We start from the raw sequence: 13,023 nt of genomic DNA, 5'->3' as shown, positions 1-13,023 counted from the left end.
GTAGTGAAACATACTTTTCACTTTTTATGTTTTGTATCGTTTTCACTGCACATTCTGAAATAACACTTTTCTGACACATGTTTCAGGATTCCCACATCCCTTTACTGGGTTGTTGTTTTTTTAAAAAGCCCAAGTCCTTATTTGTAACTGGCATTTCTCCGCTTTTAGAATTGTCCTAGCAAATTTCACAATACCTGTGCAATTATTTTAATGTAAAAAACAACACTTATAAAAAATTGGGGTGGGAAGTACAACAACAAACCAATATTAATAATCAACCAAACTAGCTTGGGCAATTTTTGGACACGGTAATTTTATTTAGAAACAAAGAACAAATAAATAGACATTTCTTTCATAGCATGTTTCTAACCTAAACACTACTTTTTTCCAGAATCACCTTTAAAAAGCATCTAACGCACATCTCCTCATTAGGCTTCAGCAAAAAGAAAGTTTGAATGCATACTATTTCGGGTTACTTCAACACATGACTGACTCAAGTGATGGAAAACTGAGGGGAAAACATGCAGGCAGGCTGCAGGAAATGGCACCATATTTTCCTCTATGCTTGTACTCACCTAATTAACCCTCATACTGGTCAGAAGTGCTGAAAAGGCAAACCATGGAAAAAAAAGATCCAATGACATATTTTGCATGGTTATGAGTGTTAACCCAAGTGGTCTGGCAAAACGTGTGCTGGAATTGTGTTCTAACGGCAAAACTACTGTTCTTTATGTGCTAAACTAACAGGCACCAATACTTCCATAGTTTATTAAATGTTCCTTCTTCCATTCTGATAAATCACTATATTACAACTCTGCAGGTAGGAATTAAGTTTGTGTGATGACTTTTATTAGCAAGACTTCATATCCTAGCTGCTTCCTGGACAACAAGGATCATGCTTTGATAACGTTGCAGATTTAAATTTATTATATATTCTCCACAGAGCTACCACTGAAGACAGTTTCCAAGCTGTAGCTGGGGCAGAATAGAGTGACATTTTTTCTGCTACAGGCAGCGTATTACACCAGTGCTTGATTGCTTGCTTGGGTGGAACAGGTAACCTATTAGCTTCTAGACCCAATTAAACTTACAAAACTCCAAAGAGCTTGGGCCTGCACATTTCAGAAAACACTTTTCCCTACACAGTATACATTAGTTCAGGTTTTGCCAATATGGCACCTTCCAGATGTTTTGGTTTACAACTATCACTCTCAGTGTGCTGGATGGGGCTGATGGCAGCTGCAGCTCAAAACATCTGGAGGGTGCTAGATTGGTGGAGACTGTTCTAACTACCCAACATCTGTCAGAGCAGGGTCTCCTTGTCTGTGGCACTAAACTCCCCATTGCTAAAGTTCAGCATTATGTAGCTTAGGAGTCATATGGAAGGCCCACTGAGATGCATGGGAAGTATTCATTTGCACTTTGGTGGCAATGAATACTCCTGGCCTTAAGGAGTATTCATTGCCACCCTGTGCTGTCACTAGTGGCCCTTCCTGCCACTGTTTTTCTTGAAAGTATAATTCTGCTTTAGAAGGAATACTGTTAGCAGGGAGGGCTAATGAGGAGACCATGGATCTGGTCATTCAAAGCTTTCCTATGGAACTGCCACAAAGAGGCCCAGATTTATGGCAGAGTTATCCAAGAAAGTTCAGGAAAATCAAACAAATTATGAGATGAGGGAGGAAAGAGCACAACCCTCTCTAGTTATTAATATTGTCTTTGTGAAATATTTGAGCCTGTTGCAGTTCTCAGACATTTCTTCTGGGAGGCAATTGCCACAGAATTCAATGTGCAGATATTCTCCCACCAAGATATAAAGTTGGTTGACCATTCCCTTCCTTGCTGATGCTGACATATTCCACTGAAAAGGAATGGTTGTTTTCAGACTGCTGCTTAGACTCTCAGAGTTTCCCACTCTTGCCCGAGAAAGGCTCCCAGAATCAGCTGCTGCTCCCCTAACCACTTAATTGTGGCACTAGGTATTCTAGAGGAGACGCCAGGGACTCCTCCTGGCCATGTTCATGTGCTTTGTTGCAGGAGACAGAACTCGTTCAGTGGCATTTGTGTTCAACACATGGCATCTTTCACATGTGACAATGTTTGGACATTAGCCAGAGGAATGCTGTTATTGGTGGGTGATACAGAGTTGCAGAGGTAGTTAGCTTTTGGCCATCTAGATGTTGTTGGACTACAACTACGAATGTCCATAACTACAGGCCTGTTGGCTGGAGCTGATGGGAGCTGGAGGTCAACAACATCTGGAGGGGAACAGGTTAGCCACCCCTGTGCTAGGCTCTCGGATGAAATGGCCTTGCCTTTTCCCCCTACTGGTATTACTGTGTTTCTGATGTTACTGATTGGAATGCGTAGGGCCTAATTACCGTATTTTTCGTCCTATAAGACGCACTTTTTCCCCTCCAAAAATGAAGGGGAAATGTGTGTGCGTCCTATGGGGCGAATGCAGGCTTTCGCTGAAGCCTGGAGAGCGAGAGGGGTCGGTGCGCACCGACCCCTCTCGCTCTCCAGGCTTCAGGAAGCTATCCGCAAGTCTTGCAAACCCGGCGGGAGGTCCCGCGGGCTGCCAAGGCTTGCGGGCAGCAGCCTGCAGCCCAAAAGCTCGGGGGACAGCGGGGAGGCGCAGCGCCGCCACCCCGCTATTCCCCGACCTGGTCTGGAGGCTGGCGGGTGAGGGGGGAGGAGCAGGCTTGCTTTTCCCCCCTGCCAGCCCCACAACCTCGGGGGACAGCGGGGAGGCGCAGGGCCGCCACCCCGCTATTCCCCCACCTGATCTGGAGGCTGGCGGGGGGGGGGGAGAAGCAGGCTTGCTTCTCCCTCCTGCCAGCCCCACAACCTCGGAGGATAGCGGGGAGGCGGAGCACCGCCACCCCGCTATTCTCCGACATGATCTGGAGGCTGGTGGGGGGGAGAAGCAGGCTTGCTTTTCCCCCCTGCCAGCCCCACAACCTCGGAGGATAGCGGGGAGGCGGAGCACCGCCACCCCGCTATTCTCCGACATGATCTGGAGGCTGGCAGAGGGAGAAGCAGGTTTGCTTTTCCCCCCTGCCAGCCCCACAACCTCGGAGGATAGCGGGGAGGCGCAGGGCCGCCACCCCGCTATTCCCTGACCTGGTCTGGAGGCTGGCGGGGGGGAGAAGCAGGCTTGCTTTCCCCCCCTGCCAGCCCCACAACCTCGGGGGACAGCGGGGAGGCGCAGCGCCGCCACCCCGCTATTTCCCCACCTGATCTGGAGGCTGGCGGGGGGGGGGGAAGAAGCAGGCTTGCTTTTCCCCCCTGCCAGCCCCACAACCTCGGGGGATAGCGGGGAGGCGGAGCACCGCCACCCCGCTATTCTCCGACATGATCTGGAGGCTGGGGGGGGGGGAAGAAGCAGGCTTGCTTTTCCCCTCTGCCAGCCCCACAACCTCGGAGGATAGCGGGGAGGCGCAGGGCCGCCACCCCGCTATTCCCCCACCTGATCTGGAGGCTGGCGGGGGGGGGGGAGAAGCAGGCTTGCTTTTCCCCCCTGCCAGCCCCACAACCTCGGGGGATAGCGGGGAGGCGGAGCACCGCCATCCCACTATTCCCCGACCTGATCTGGAGGCTGGGGGGGGGGGAGAAGCAGGCTTGCTTTTCCCCCCTGCCAGCCCCACAACCTCGGGGGATAGCGGGGAGGCGGAGCACCGCCACCCCGCTATTCCCCCACCTGATCTGGAGGCTGGCAGGGCGAAAAGCAGGCTTGCTTTCCCCCCCTGCCAGTCCCACAACCTCGGAGGATAGCGGGGAGGCGGAGCACCGCCACCCCGCTATTCCCCCACCTGATCTGGAGGCTGGCGGGGGGGGGAAGCAAGCTTGCTACTCCCCCCCCCCACCAGCCCCACAACCTTGGGGGACAGCGGGGCAAGCCGCTGCCCCACGGAGGCTAGAGAGGCTGTCCCTGAAGGCAGAAGAGGGAGACGGTGCGCTCCGTCTCCCTCTTCTAGCTTGGGTATGGCTGCGCAAACCTGGGGGGGAAATAAAAATTTTTTCCTTGATTTCCCCCCCAAAAAACTAGGTGCGTCCTATGGGCCGGTGCGTCCTATAGGGCGAAAAATACGGTAGTTACACTGGCTTAAGCTCCAGTGTAGTGGTGACTATGTTAGTTGCACCATAAGACTGTACTTACGTGTTCAGGCTTGCAGTAAAGACAAGTTGCATGCCTCCCTGAAGTCTGAAATTTAACTTCTGGAGAAGTAGGCTAAAATTTGAAGGTTGGGAAACTAGTAACTTACACTAACATATTTTAAAGGCATCCCGAAATCTCCTCAGAATGCAATAGATAACAAAGTGCCAGTGACTTACTAAGGACTGGCAATGAAAATGTTGATCAACGGTCAGGGTTGATGCTGTGCAGTCTAAAGCAACATTTCCCAACCTGTGGATTGTGATTTGCAAGTGGATTGCAAAGGCTGTCCAAGTGGGTTTGGAGCTTTGTAAGTAAACTCAAAATAATTATTGCAAATGTGGTGACAGTTTGCCAGGTACTCATACAAGGAGTTACAGCTTGCCTCTGATGTGGAAACACTGGAGGCAGCACCTGAACATCAGAGGAAAGCTGTGAAAGTCACTTGAAACAAATCCCTGTACCTTGTGGTGAACCATCACCAGATCTGCTGCCAGGTTTAGTTAATAGTTAAGTGAAGTTTGCTTCATCAGAATAAGAAATGATATCTTTATCCTGTGTATCCATAATGATCTGAGATTATGTCTGAAACCATCAAACCCCACATTGACCTACTTGTTAGCAAACTCCACCACCCAGTTGATTCTTGCCAAAACAATCTTTATCATGAATAAAACTATTAAAATATTCATGGCTTGTTTCATATTGCTTGTGTAACCATGTGCTTTTAGAATAATTTTTTATAGTTTATGAAGCAATATCCTGAAATCAGATGGCCCATAAACAAAACTTTGAATAACTTTGTAAGTACTATAAATATTTCAACAAATTCCACATTAATAGGGTCATTAAGTAAATTTTAGCTTGGATGCCTCAAGTAATGGTTACAAAATAGGCAAATTTGGAGTTAAAATGCACAAAACTGATGGCTGCTGAAGACCAGAGGTCCTATATCCATGTGACAATAAAACAATGGGTCACCATACCAAGTAAATTTGAACTTGTGGGTTGCATCCTCAAGAGGTGGGGAACTATTGAATTAAAACATATGGGAAGCATCAGGTTGCAGAAGGCTGCACTACTGGGTTGACAGATCTGACTCTCCCTGAGACCGCGCAGGTAAGGAACCGACAATGTGAGCCTCCCAATTTCTAATTCTTCAGTTTGCAGAGGTATTTGAGTCAAGTCTCTAACATTTAGCTTACTTTAACTTTTATTGTAATGTTATCTACACTTAGCTTATACAGATAAACAATCACATAAAAAGGAGGGATTAAAATATGTATTTAAAGATAATTCCCTTGAAATAAATCAAAGATACCTGTGGGATGACTCATTCTGTTTGGGGTTTTGTGGCCAGGACAGTCATGAAATTTTGAATGGTTACTCAGATGTGTATAATCATCATTGTACAGATTGAAGACATAACTATAGCATTTAACTGTTAGCAGAGCCTTGGGTTTAAGTGATTATCTGGGCAAGAGTTGGTCTAGCAGAAGCTATTGGCAAAACCCGCAAGTTCCATTTTTGTCTAACAAAACGAGCAGTGGAACAAAGCTAAGAAATAGCACTTTTCCACATGAGAGGCACAGCTGGGCAACTGTCTCCTCTCAATTAGTCACTTTTTCTTTCAAATTGTAAGCAGCTAGTATCTTAGGACTCCATATCCTTATTTGAAGGATCATTTCTATGGTGAGTAACCAGAGAGGTGTACTCGAAAGTGATTGCTTTAAGAGCCAAACCCAACATGGATAATTGGGCCATACTCAACACACTGCTTCTGATGTAAACAGAGAAGAAGTTATGGAAATGGTTTGTCCTGGGTTTTGTTTGTTTGTTTGAAGCCTTTGCTGGAATATAAGGGATAGCTTGCAAGCTGTGAAAAAGAGACATTTCCTCAACCTGGATTTACAGAGGAGTTGGCTTGATGAGTTACATGACCTAGTAAGTTATTTACCAGCCTGCCACAGTTTCCCTGTCTTCCTAGAGGAAAGGACCTAACCCTTTCCAGCAGTCTACCTCTTATTCTTGCCTCTCCAGTCTCCCATGCTCTTTTGAGCAGACACTGCCTGATGGACATGATCTGGCATCAGTGGAGACAGGGGCAGCTGGAGGTGCAGTCTGCAGGTGTGCTGCTGCTGAATGATACTCCAGATGTTGTTAGACTATGACTGCTATCACCCCTGACCATTAGCTATGCTGGTTGGGGCTGATGAGAGTTGGAGTTTAACAACATCTGGAGGACCACAAGTCCAAGACCACAAGGCACATACACAGCTTAGATCTAGTTGGCCATTCAGCAGCAGCATATTTGGACAACACAGCTCCAACTATCCCCATCTCTACTGCCACCATACAATATCTGATTGAAAAGGTTATGGAGACCCTCTTCCTGGTCATCTAGCATTCAGCAGCCATGGCCCATTATTATTATTATTATTATTATTATTATTATTATTATTATTATTATTATTTACATTTGTTAATCACTTTTTAAAAGTCTCAAAGCAATTTAACAAGATAAAATATGACAGTTAAAAACAATAAAAACCAGAAAATTAAACCAATGTATAATACAAAAGACACTGCATTCTGTATTACACAAAATGCCCATCCAATAACATAATAACGAGGACAAGTACTAATCATTACTATCCTCTGCAGCCACCACTGACCCATATATCTATATATATTTTCCTATTTAAAAAAATTGTGCCTCTGTTGAAATGGGCTCTAGCGTACCAAATCTTAGGCCATAATAAATCTGTTATCCATGACACACTTGGTTGTGGCTAACATACCCACCTCTCTGGAATTAGTTAAGCAGTTTGGAAATAAAAAATATAACAGACAAAATTTCAAGTATGCACTTTCCTACTTCATCAGATTCAAGAAGGAATGATGGGTTCCTTTAGCCACCTTCTGCAGAGAATATGCATTCTACTTGTGGTGCACTGTGGTCTGGATCATGCACACTGACTGGGGGAGGTGTTGGCAGATAGACAAAATGTTGATGGCAGAGGGTTGGCTTGAATGCCTTTCTGATCTTTTCCAATGCTGTGATTTTACGATTAAGGTTACTGACAAGTTGGAAGCAATTGGGAAGCAAACTAGAAGGAAGATAAGGTGCCTGAAGAGGTAATGCTAGTGTGGTCAGGATTGGTGGGCAATGCCACTCCACCACAGAGCAGCAGAAGGAAATCTATAAAAAGCAGCCATGCAGATATCTCCAAGTGCCACATAACATAAATTGCTCCAGTGGTCTATGGAGGTATCCACCCAATTTTTTAAAAAAGAAACGGGGGAAGAAGCCAAAGAAAGAAAATACAGTGGAATAAAAATAATTGTGAACCCAAAGTCAAGCAGGGAATGAGAAACATGACAATCCTACTGCATATAGTAATACTGGCATAGAAGAGGTTTACATTTAGAAGAAAGTTATGTTAGCTTTGAAATGTGTTGTATATATAATCCTTACTTAGAAATTTGAACAGTGGCTGGGTCAGTGAGTTTCTGTACAAGTGGCGGTTCGGCAGCTATGTTCCAAATTACAGAGTAGATCTGAGAGGAGTTTGTTTTGAACAAGTGTGATGTATTTGGAGTTCCAAACCTCTTTTACTAATGTGTTCTGCAAGCAGCAGCAAGACTTCCTTGCTCTGTTTGTATGGCATCTACAGCAATTTTAATGCACTTTGCTGATATTAGAAGTGCAGTGTTATTCTACGCTTGTTTCCTCAGAAAAAGTCCCACTTTGTTCAATAGGGTTTGCTTAAATGTTAGGATTACAGACTAAATATGATTTGATTCAAAGATTGGGTTTGAATTCTTGTACTTATTCTGACATGAGATCATCTCAAATAGATGTCCTGAAAACTACCATCTTTAATACCTTAAAAAATACCCTCAGAAATAAGAGAAGAAATGATGGTCTTTTAGAAAAACCATAGGAATTATATGGCTATATTTCATGCATTATTATTTACATGATTAACAGGGCCACACAATGCATTGTGATAGAAATATAAGGCTTGTCCATACCAGTGTTCAATGTGTGCAGGTGACATTTCTCCCCCCGCCCCTAAGTGCCATGATGAGGTGTCTCGGATAGGTGTTGGTGGAGCTGTTCACAACACACATACACACACACACACACACACATTATTTCTCAAAAATAAAAGCTCCGTAAAAGTTATGGAGAGTGAGGAAGCACTAATTGAGAGGAGAGGAGAGGGAAACAACACATAGTCCCAATGCATTCCAGCAAGCACTGCCTACTAGTGTGAGTGGGGAAACAGCTACACAGATTTGGAAGCATAGAAAACTGAACGCCCTCATGGACCAAAATATACACACATATACATGGACATAGTGACTCACATACATATTAATGCCACTGTCAAACTGATAGTTACGTAAATTCATCCAACATGCGGTATCTGCCATGTCACTCATTCTATGTCTCTGATACAGTGGCGTAGCGTGGGTTGTCAGTACCCGGGGCAAGGCAAGTAATTTGTGCCCCCTAACCCGTAGATTTGCACCCCCTAACCCATGGATTTGCACCCCCTAACCCTAACCCCCAGATGTTGCGCCCAGTGCGGCCGGCCCCCCCTGCACCCCCCACGCTACGCCACTGCTCTGATACAGAAAATATGAGTATGTACGGCTGACGAAGCCCGGCAGGGTGAAACAAGGTATTATTCCAGGAATCCTTGTCATGTTTTAAGTTCTTTCATCTGACACCAGCATGCAGCAACTATATTTTGCAAAGGCACATGTTAAGATCTTCTGTATCCTTCGTCTGATACCTGCATACAGCAGCTGAATACAACAACCATACTTTGCAAAGGTAGATGTGGAACATTACAAAGAAAAGTTCATCTTTTGCAAGTACTGCTCCTTAAAGTTGTTACGTTTGACACTTGTATTTGCTAAGACATACGTGGAACACAAAAAGCTTCTATTTGGACATTATGTATATAAGAATTGATCTATTTGTATTTCCTGTTCTAAATGTTGGTCTTTAATTGCTTCTACTCAATTAGATAATGTGAAAAGAGTTATGTTTATATGATGTATAAAGAATTTATATAGTTAAACACAGCCAGTTACGTTGTTGGCATATTTGTTCGTTTTGACACAGCCATAGCCTCTGCAAAATCACAGATTTTGAAAAAGTACAATGGTCATGATCTCAGGATTTGCAGATAATGGTGCATAACAGAAGATGGAAATACCATATTGCCTCATGTCTCAGCCTTGTTAGGTCGAGACACGTGACTTGTTTGCTCTCTGTTATATCCATAGTAAGCAATAATATACCTCTTTATCATTCTGAGAGAAAACTTTCAAAGCACAGTTTCCAAAAGTATATGGGCATCTATCACTCTAGCTGAAGATAATGATTGATCAGATATGTGATGGTTCTGAACACAATGTCCATGGTGGAGTGAAAGATAGTTATCAGAATAAAGAATATAATAAAAGAAGGCACAACCAAAGGAATAAAAATCAAAAGCAGATGTCTGGGAAGGATAAAGGAGTATAAAGTGTGAGAGGACTATGAAAAGAGATGCAAGACATCTGTCTAAGTACCTATGTTTATCTCCAGAATTCCCAGGCTTCTCCTTGTGTTCAGTGAGTCCTGGAGATGCGCCACATATAAGTGCCAAATGTAGAAATGGAAAATTATGAATCATTGGACAGGCAACCTTGTTTGGAGTTGTGATGGAATTTCCTGGAGAGTCACCATGCTCCTGTGGTCTGAATGTTAATTAACTCTCCTATTCTAATACTCAGGCCTTTTTGTCAGCCAGAACCCACCAGAACTCAGTTCCAACATCTTTCAAGTGGGCACGGCACCCTTTTCATTGTAAGAGAACAAGGGAAAAGTTCGGGGTGAGTTCCAGCACCTCTTTTTCTAGAAAAATAGCACTGCTAATACCTTTTATCAAAGACCTTCAAAATGTTTCACCTAATGTACTAGAAGACAAAGTATTGTTACATCTACAGAAAAAGGAAATTTGGCAACTGAAGAAGAAAGAGGTCAAAATGATTCCATGAATATAATATCACAAAGGACTCCTGGAATGGAGATAACATGCAATATTAGAATAAGCTGTGAGTTTTAAGCTGCGGGCCTAGATGAGGAAACTGTTGTTCTTTGAGTAGTGCCTTGTGTATCTATTATTTATTAATTAAATTTTTTGTATTGCTTTTTGGTCCTTCAATACAGTATGTACTTACACACATAGAACTGTACCAGTAAAAATCACAATTTGGAAACTGCACATATGGTGTTTGGTAAACATACTTATTATAACCCTCCTTTTTATATGTATTATGTATTTTTTTTAACCTTGTCAGGAGCACCTACTGACCAATAAATTCTCCAGAAACAGGCATTTCTGTTGCTCTGAACTTGTATTTGCCGTTTGATACATGATATAAGAGGTAATCTCACTGCTTCACAAAAACAATGAAGACAAAACTTAAAGCCAATTTTTTGCAGCTGCTTCTAAGACTATAAACATATTTCTTACACAGAACCTTAAAAATATTTTGTATAGGCTCTATTGCACTTTTAAAAGTGCTATGTGAATAATAAATAATTCTATGTATGCATGTGTATGTATTCAGTCATTTAGCCTGCCCAGTTCTGAAGGGTCAAGGAATGAGAAATATTTAAAAATACACAATGGAATAAAACATTAACTTCAAAATTACTAAAAAAAAAGAGCTTGATAATAATACCAGTTACTGTAAGTCAGCCATATAAAGTCCTTCATCACTTTTGAAAGATGTCCAGGCTCAGGAGTAGGAATTTCATTGATAGAAAAATCCCTGCCTCTTGGTGCACAGAGGTGACAGTGCAGTGACCGAGAAGAATGCAATGTGGACATAAAGATGCCAATGTGGTCTGCGTCAGTACCCATTCATATCAATATGCTGTGTAGTTGACATGCAGGTATGTTTAATGTCCTCTACTGGAGTGCTTTGGATTATAAAGGTAAAGGTAAAGGGACCCCTGACCGTTAGGTCCAGGCGTGGACGACTCTAGGGTTGCGGCGCTCAACTCACTTTATCGGCCAAGGGAGCCGGCATACAGCTTCCGGGTCATGTGGCCAGCATGAGTAAGCCGCTTCTGGTGAACCAGAGCAGTGCACGGAAACGCTTTTTACCTTCCCGCTGGAGTGGTACCTATTTATCTACTTGCACTCTGATGTGCTTTCAAACTGCTAGGTTGGCAGGAGCAGGGACCGAGCAACGGGAGCTCACCCCGTTGCGGGGATTTGAACCGCCAACCTTCTGATTGGCAAGCCCTAGGCTCTGTGGTTTAACCTACAGCATCACCCGCATCCCTTTTGCTTTGGATTATAGTAATGGGTATTTTTTTGAATATCTGCTTAAGTGGTTATAACATTCCTGGTCCTCTTGACACAGATACAAAAACATGGATACGAATGACGATCTTGCTCTGCTACTCTCCCACTTCATCCACATTTTTATGAAAGGCTTTGCACAGAGGAGTTGCCACCTTCCTGACCTGCCATTCCAATACCCCAAACGTTTCTACTTCTTGCCTTGCGCAATGGCACACAACACAATCAGGTCATTTGTTTGCTTAAACCTGAACATCAACTTGTAACTGATTTCTGTATCCCAACCATGTATTTCTGCCCAAAGAATGTGTTCTCAGTTTTATAGCTCGGTATACAGTGGCACCTCCAGTTAAGAACTTAATTCATTCTGGAGGTCCATTCTTAACCTGAAACTGTTCTTAACCTGAGGTACCACTTTAGCTAATGGGGCCTCCTACTGCTGCCACGCTGCACTGCCGCCGCGCGATTTCTGTTCTCACCCTGAAGCAAAGTTCTTAACTTGAGGTACTTATTTCTGGGTTAGTGGAGTCTGTAACCTGAAGTGTCTGTAACCTGAAGCGTCTGTAACCCGAGGTACCACTGTAAATCTTACCTTTGCTTAAGGAGCTGCTTATTGTCTTCAATGGTTATGCTATCCGCATAATCTCTCTTGAAAATTTCAAAGGCTTCCTTACGTCCAAGTGACATTTCTCCTCTCACTCCTGTTCAGAAAATAAATCAAGAGTGGGATCATTTGCAGAAGTAATGGGATTTAATTTTTTCCTATCCTCTAGAGACATTCCACAAAGACAAGATCAACAAGTCCTCTTGTGCACACTGAAAAGTGCTTAAAGTAAGGCTACACAGAAGAACACAGGAGCATAGCAAGCTGCCATATACTGAGCCAGACTATTGGTACATCTAGATTAGCAGTCTCTACTCAGGCTGGAAGTAGCTTTGCAAGATTTCAGACAGAGTCTCTCCTAGCCCCACCGGGCGATTGAACCTGGGGTGTTCCACATGGAAGGCAGATGATCTAGCACGGAGCAACTACCCTTTTAAGAAACTCAAAACCCAGCTAATTTACTAACACAGTTGACCAGTAAATACATCTGCTAAACCATTCTGGATCCTGCTGGTCTTTTTTTTCAAAACAACATGGCAACCACTCTTATAAAAATTAATCCTATTCCATATTCTGTGGAAACCAAAAATGCCTGTTATAGACCAAGTGGTATAGTTAAAATGACAGATACATTTTTGTTTCATGTCACTTGAACATCCATAAGTCTGAATTCCTTGCATGTTTATTTTTCTGAAGAAGCTATTAATATCTCCTTAATTAAAACCAGAGTGTCAAAAATCAAAGCAGGGGAAATATTTACAAAACCATTGGAATTTTCATGGAAGAAAAGTGCATATTTTTTCCGTATCTTCGCCATTTGTGGTTTTTACATGCCATACCACGCAATATATTAATCAAATTAATATATACAGGAAGTT

The 13,023-nt window shown here is 43.4% G+C and overlaps 1 protein-coding gene across 3 annotated transcripts in view; it reads right to left on the bottom strand.

Annotated features, from left to right (window-relative positions):
- The window catches only part of KIF6 (kinesin family member 6), a 149,733-nt gene that overhangs the window by 55,871 nt on the left and 80,839 nt on the right, over positions 1–13,023 (bottom strand). For all 3 annotated transcript variants that reach the window (XM_083434456.1, XM_083434457.1, XM_083434458.1), the window contains exon 14: positions 12,134–12,242. In XM_083434456.1, the coding sequence (XP_083290582.1) occupies positions 12,134–12,242 (109 nt within the window). The remainder of the gene's footprint in view (positions 1–12,133; positions 12,243–13,023) is intronic.

Source organism: Podarcis tiliguerta, assembly GCF_965153285.1.
Source record: "Podarcis tiliguerta genome assembly, chromosome: 3".
Lineage (NCBI taxonomy): Eukaryota > Metazoa > Chordata > Lepidosauria > Squamata > Lacertidae > Podarcis > Podarcis tiliguerta.
The sequence above is the reverse complement of the archived record's forward strand: the minus strand, read 5'-3'. Positions and strand labels throughout refer to the sequence as shown.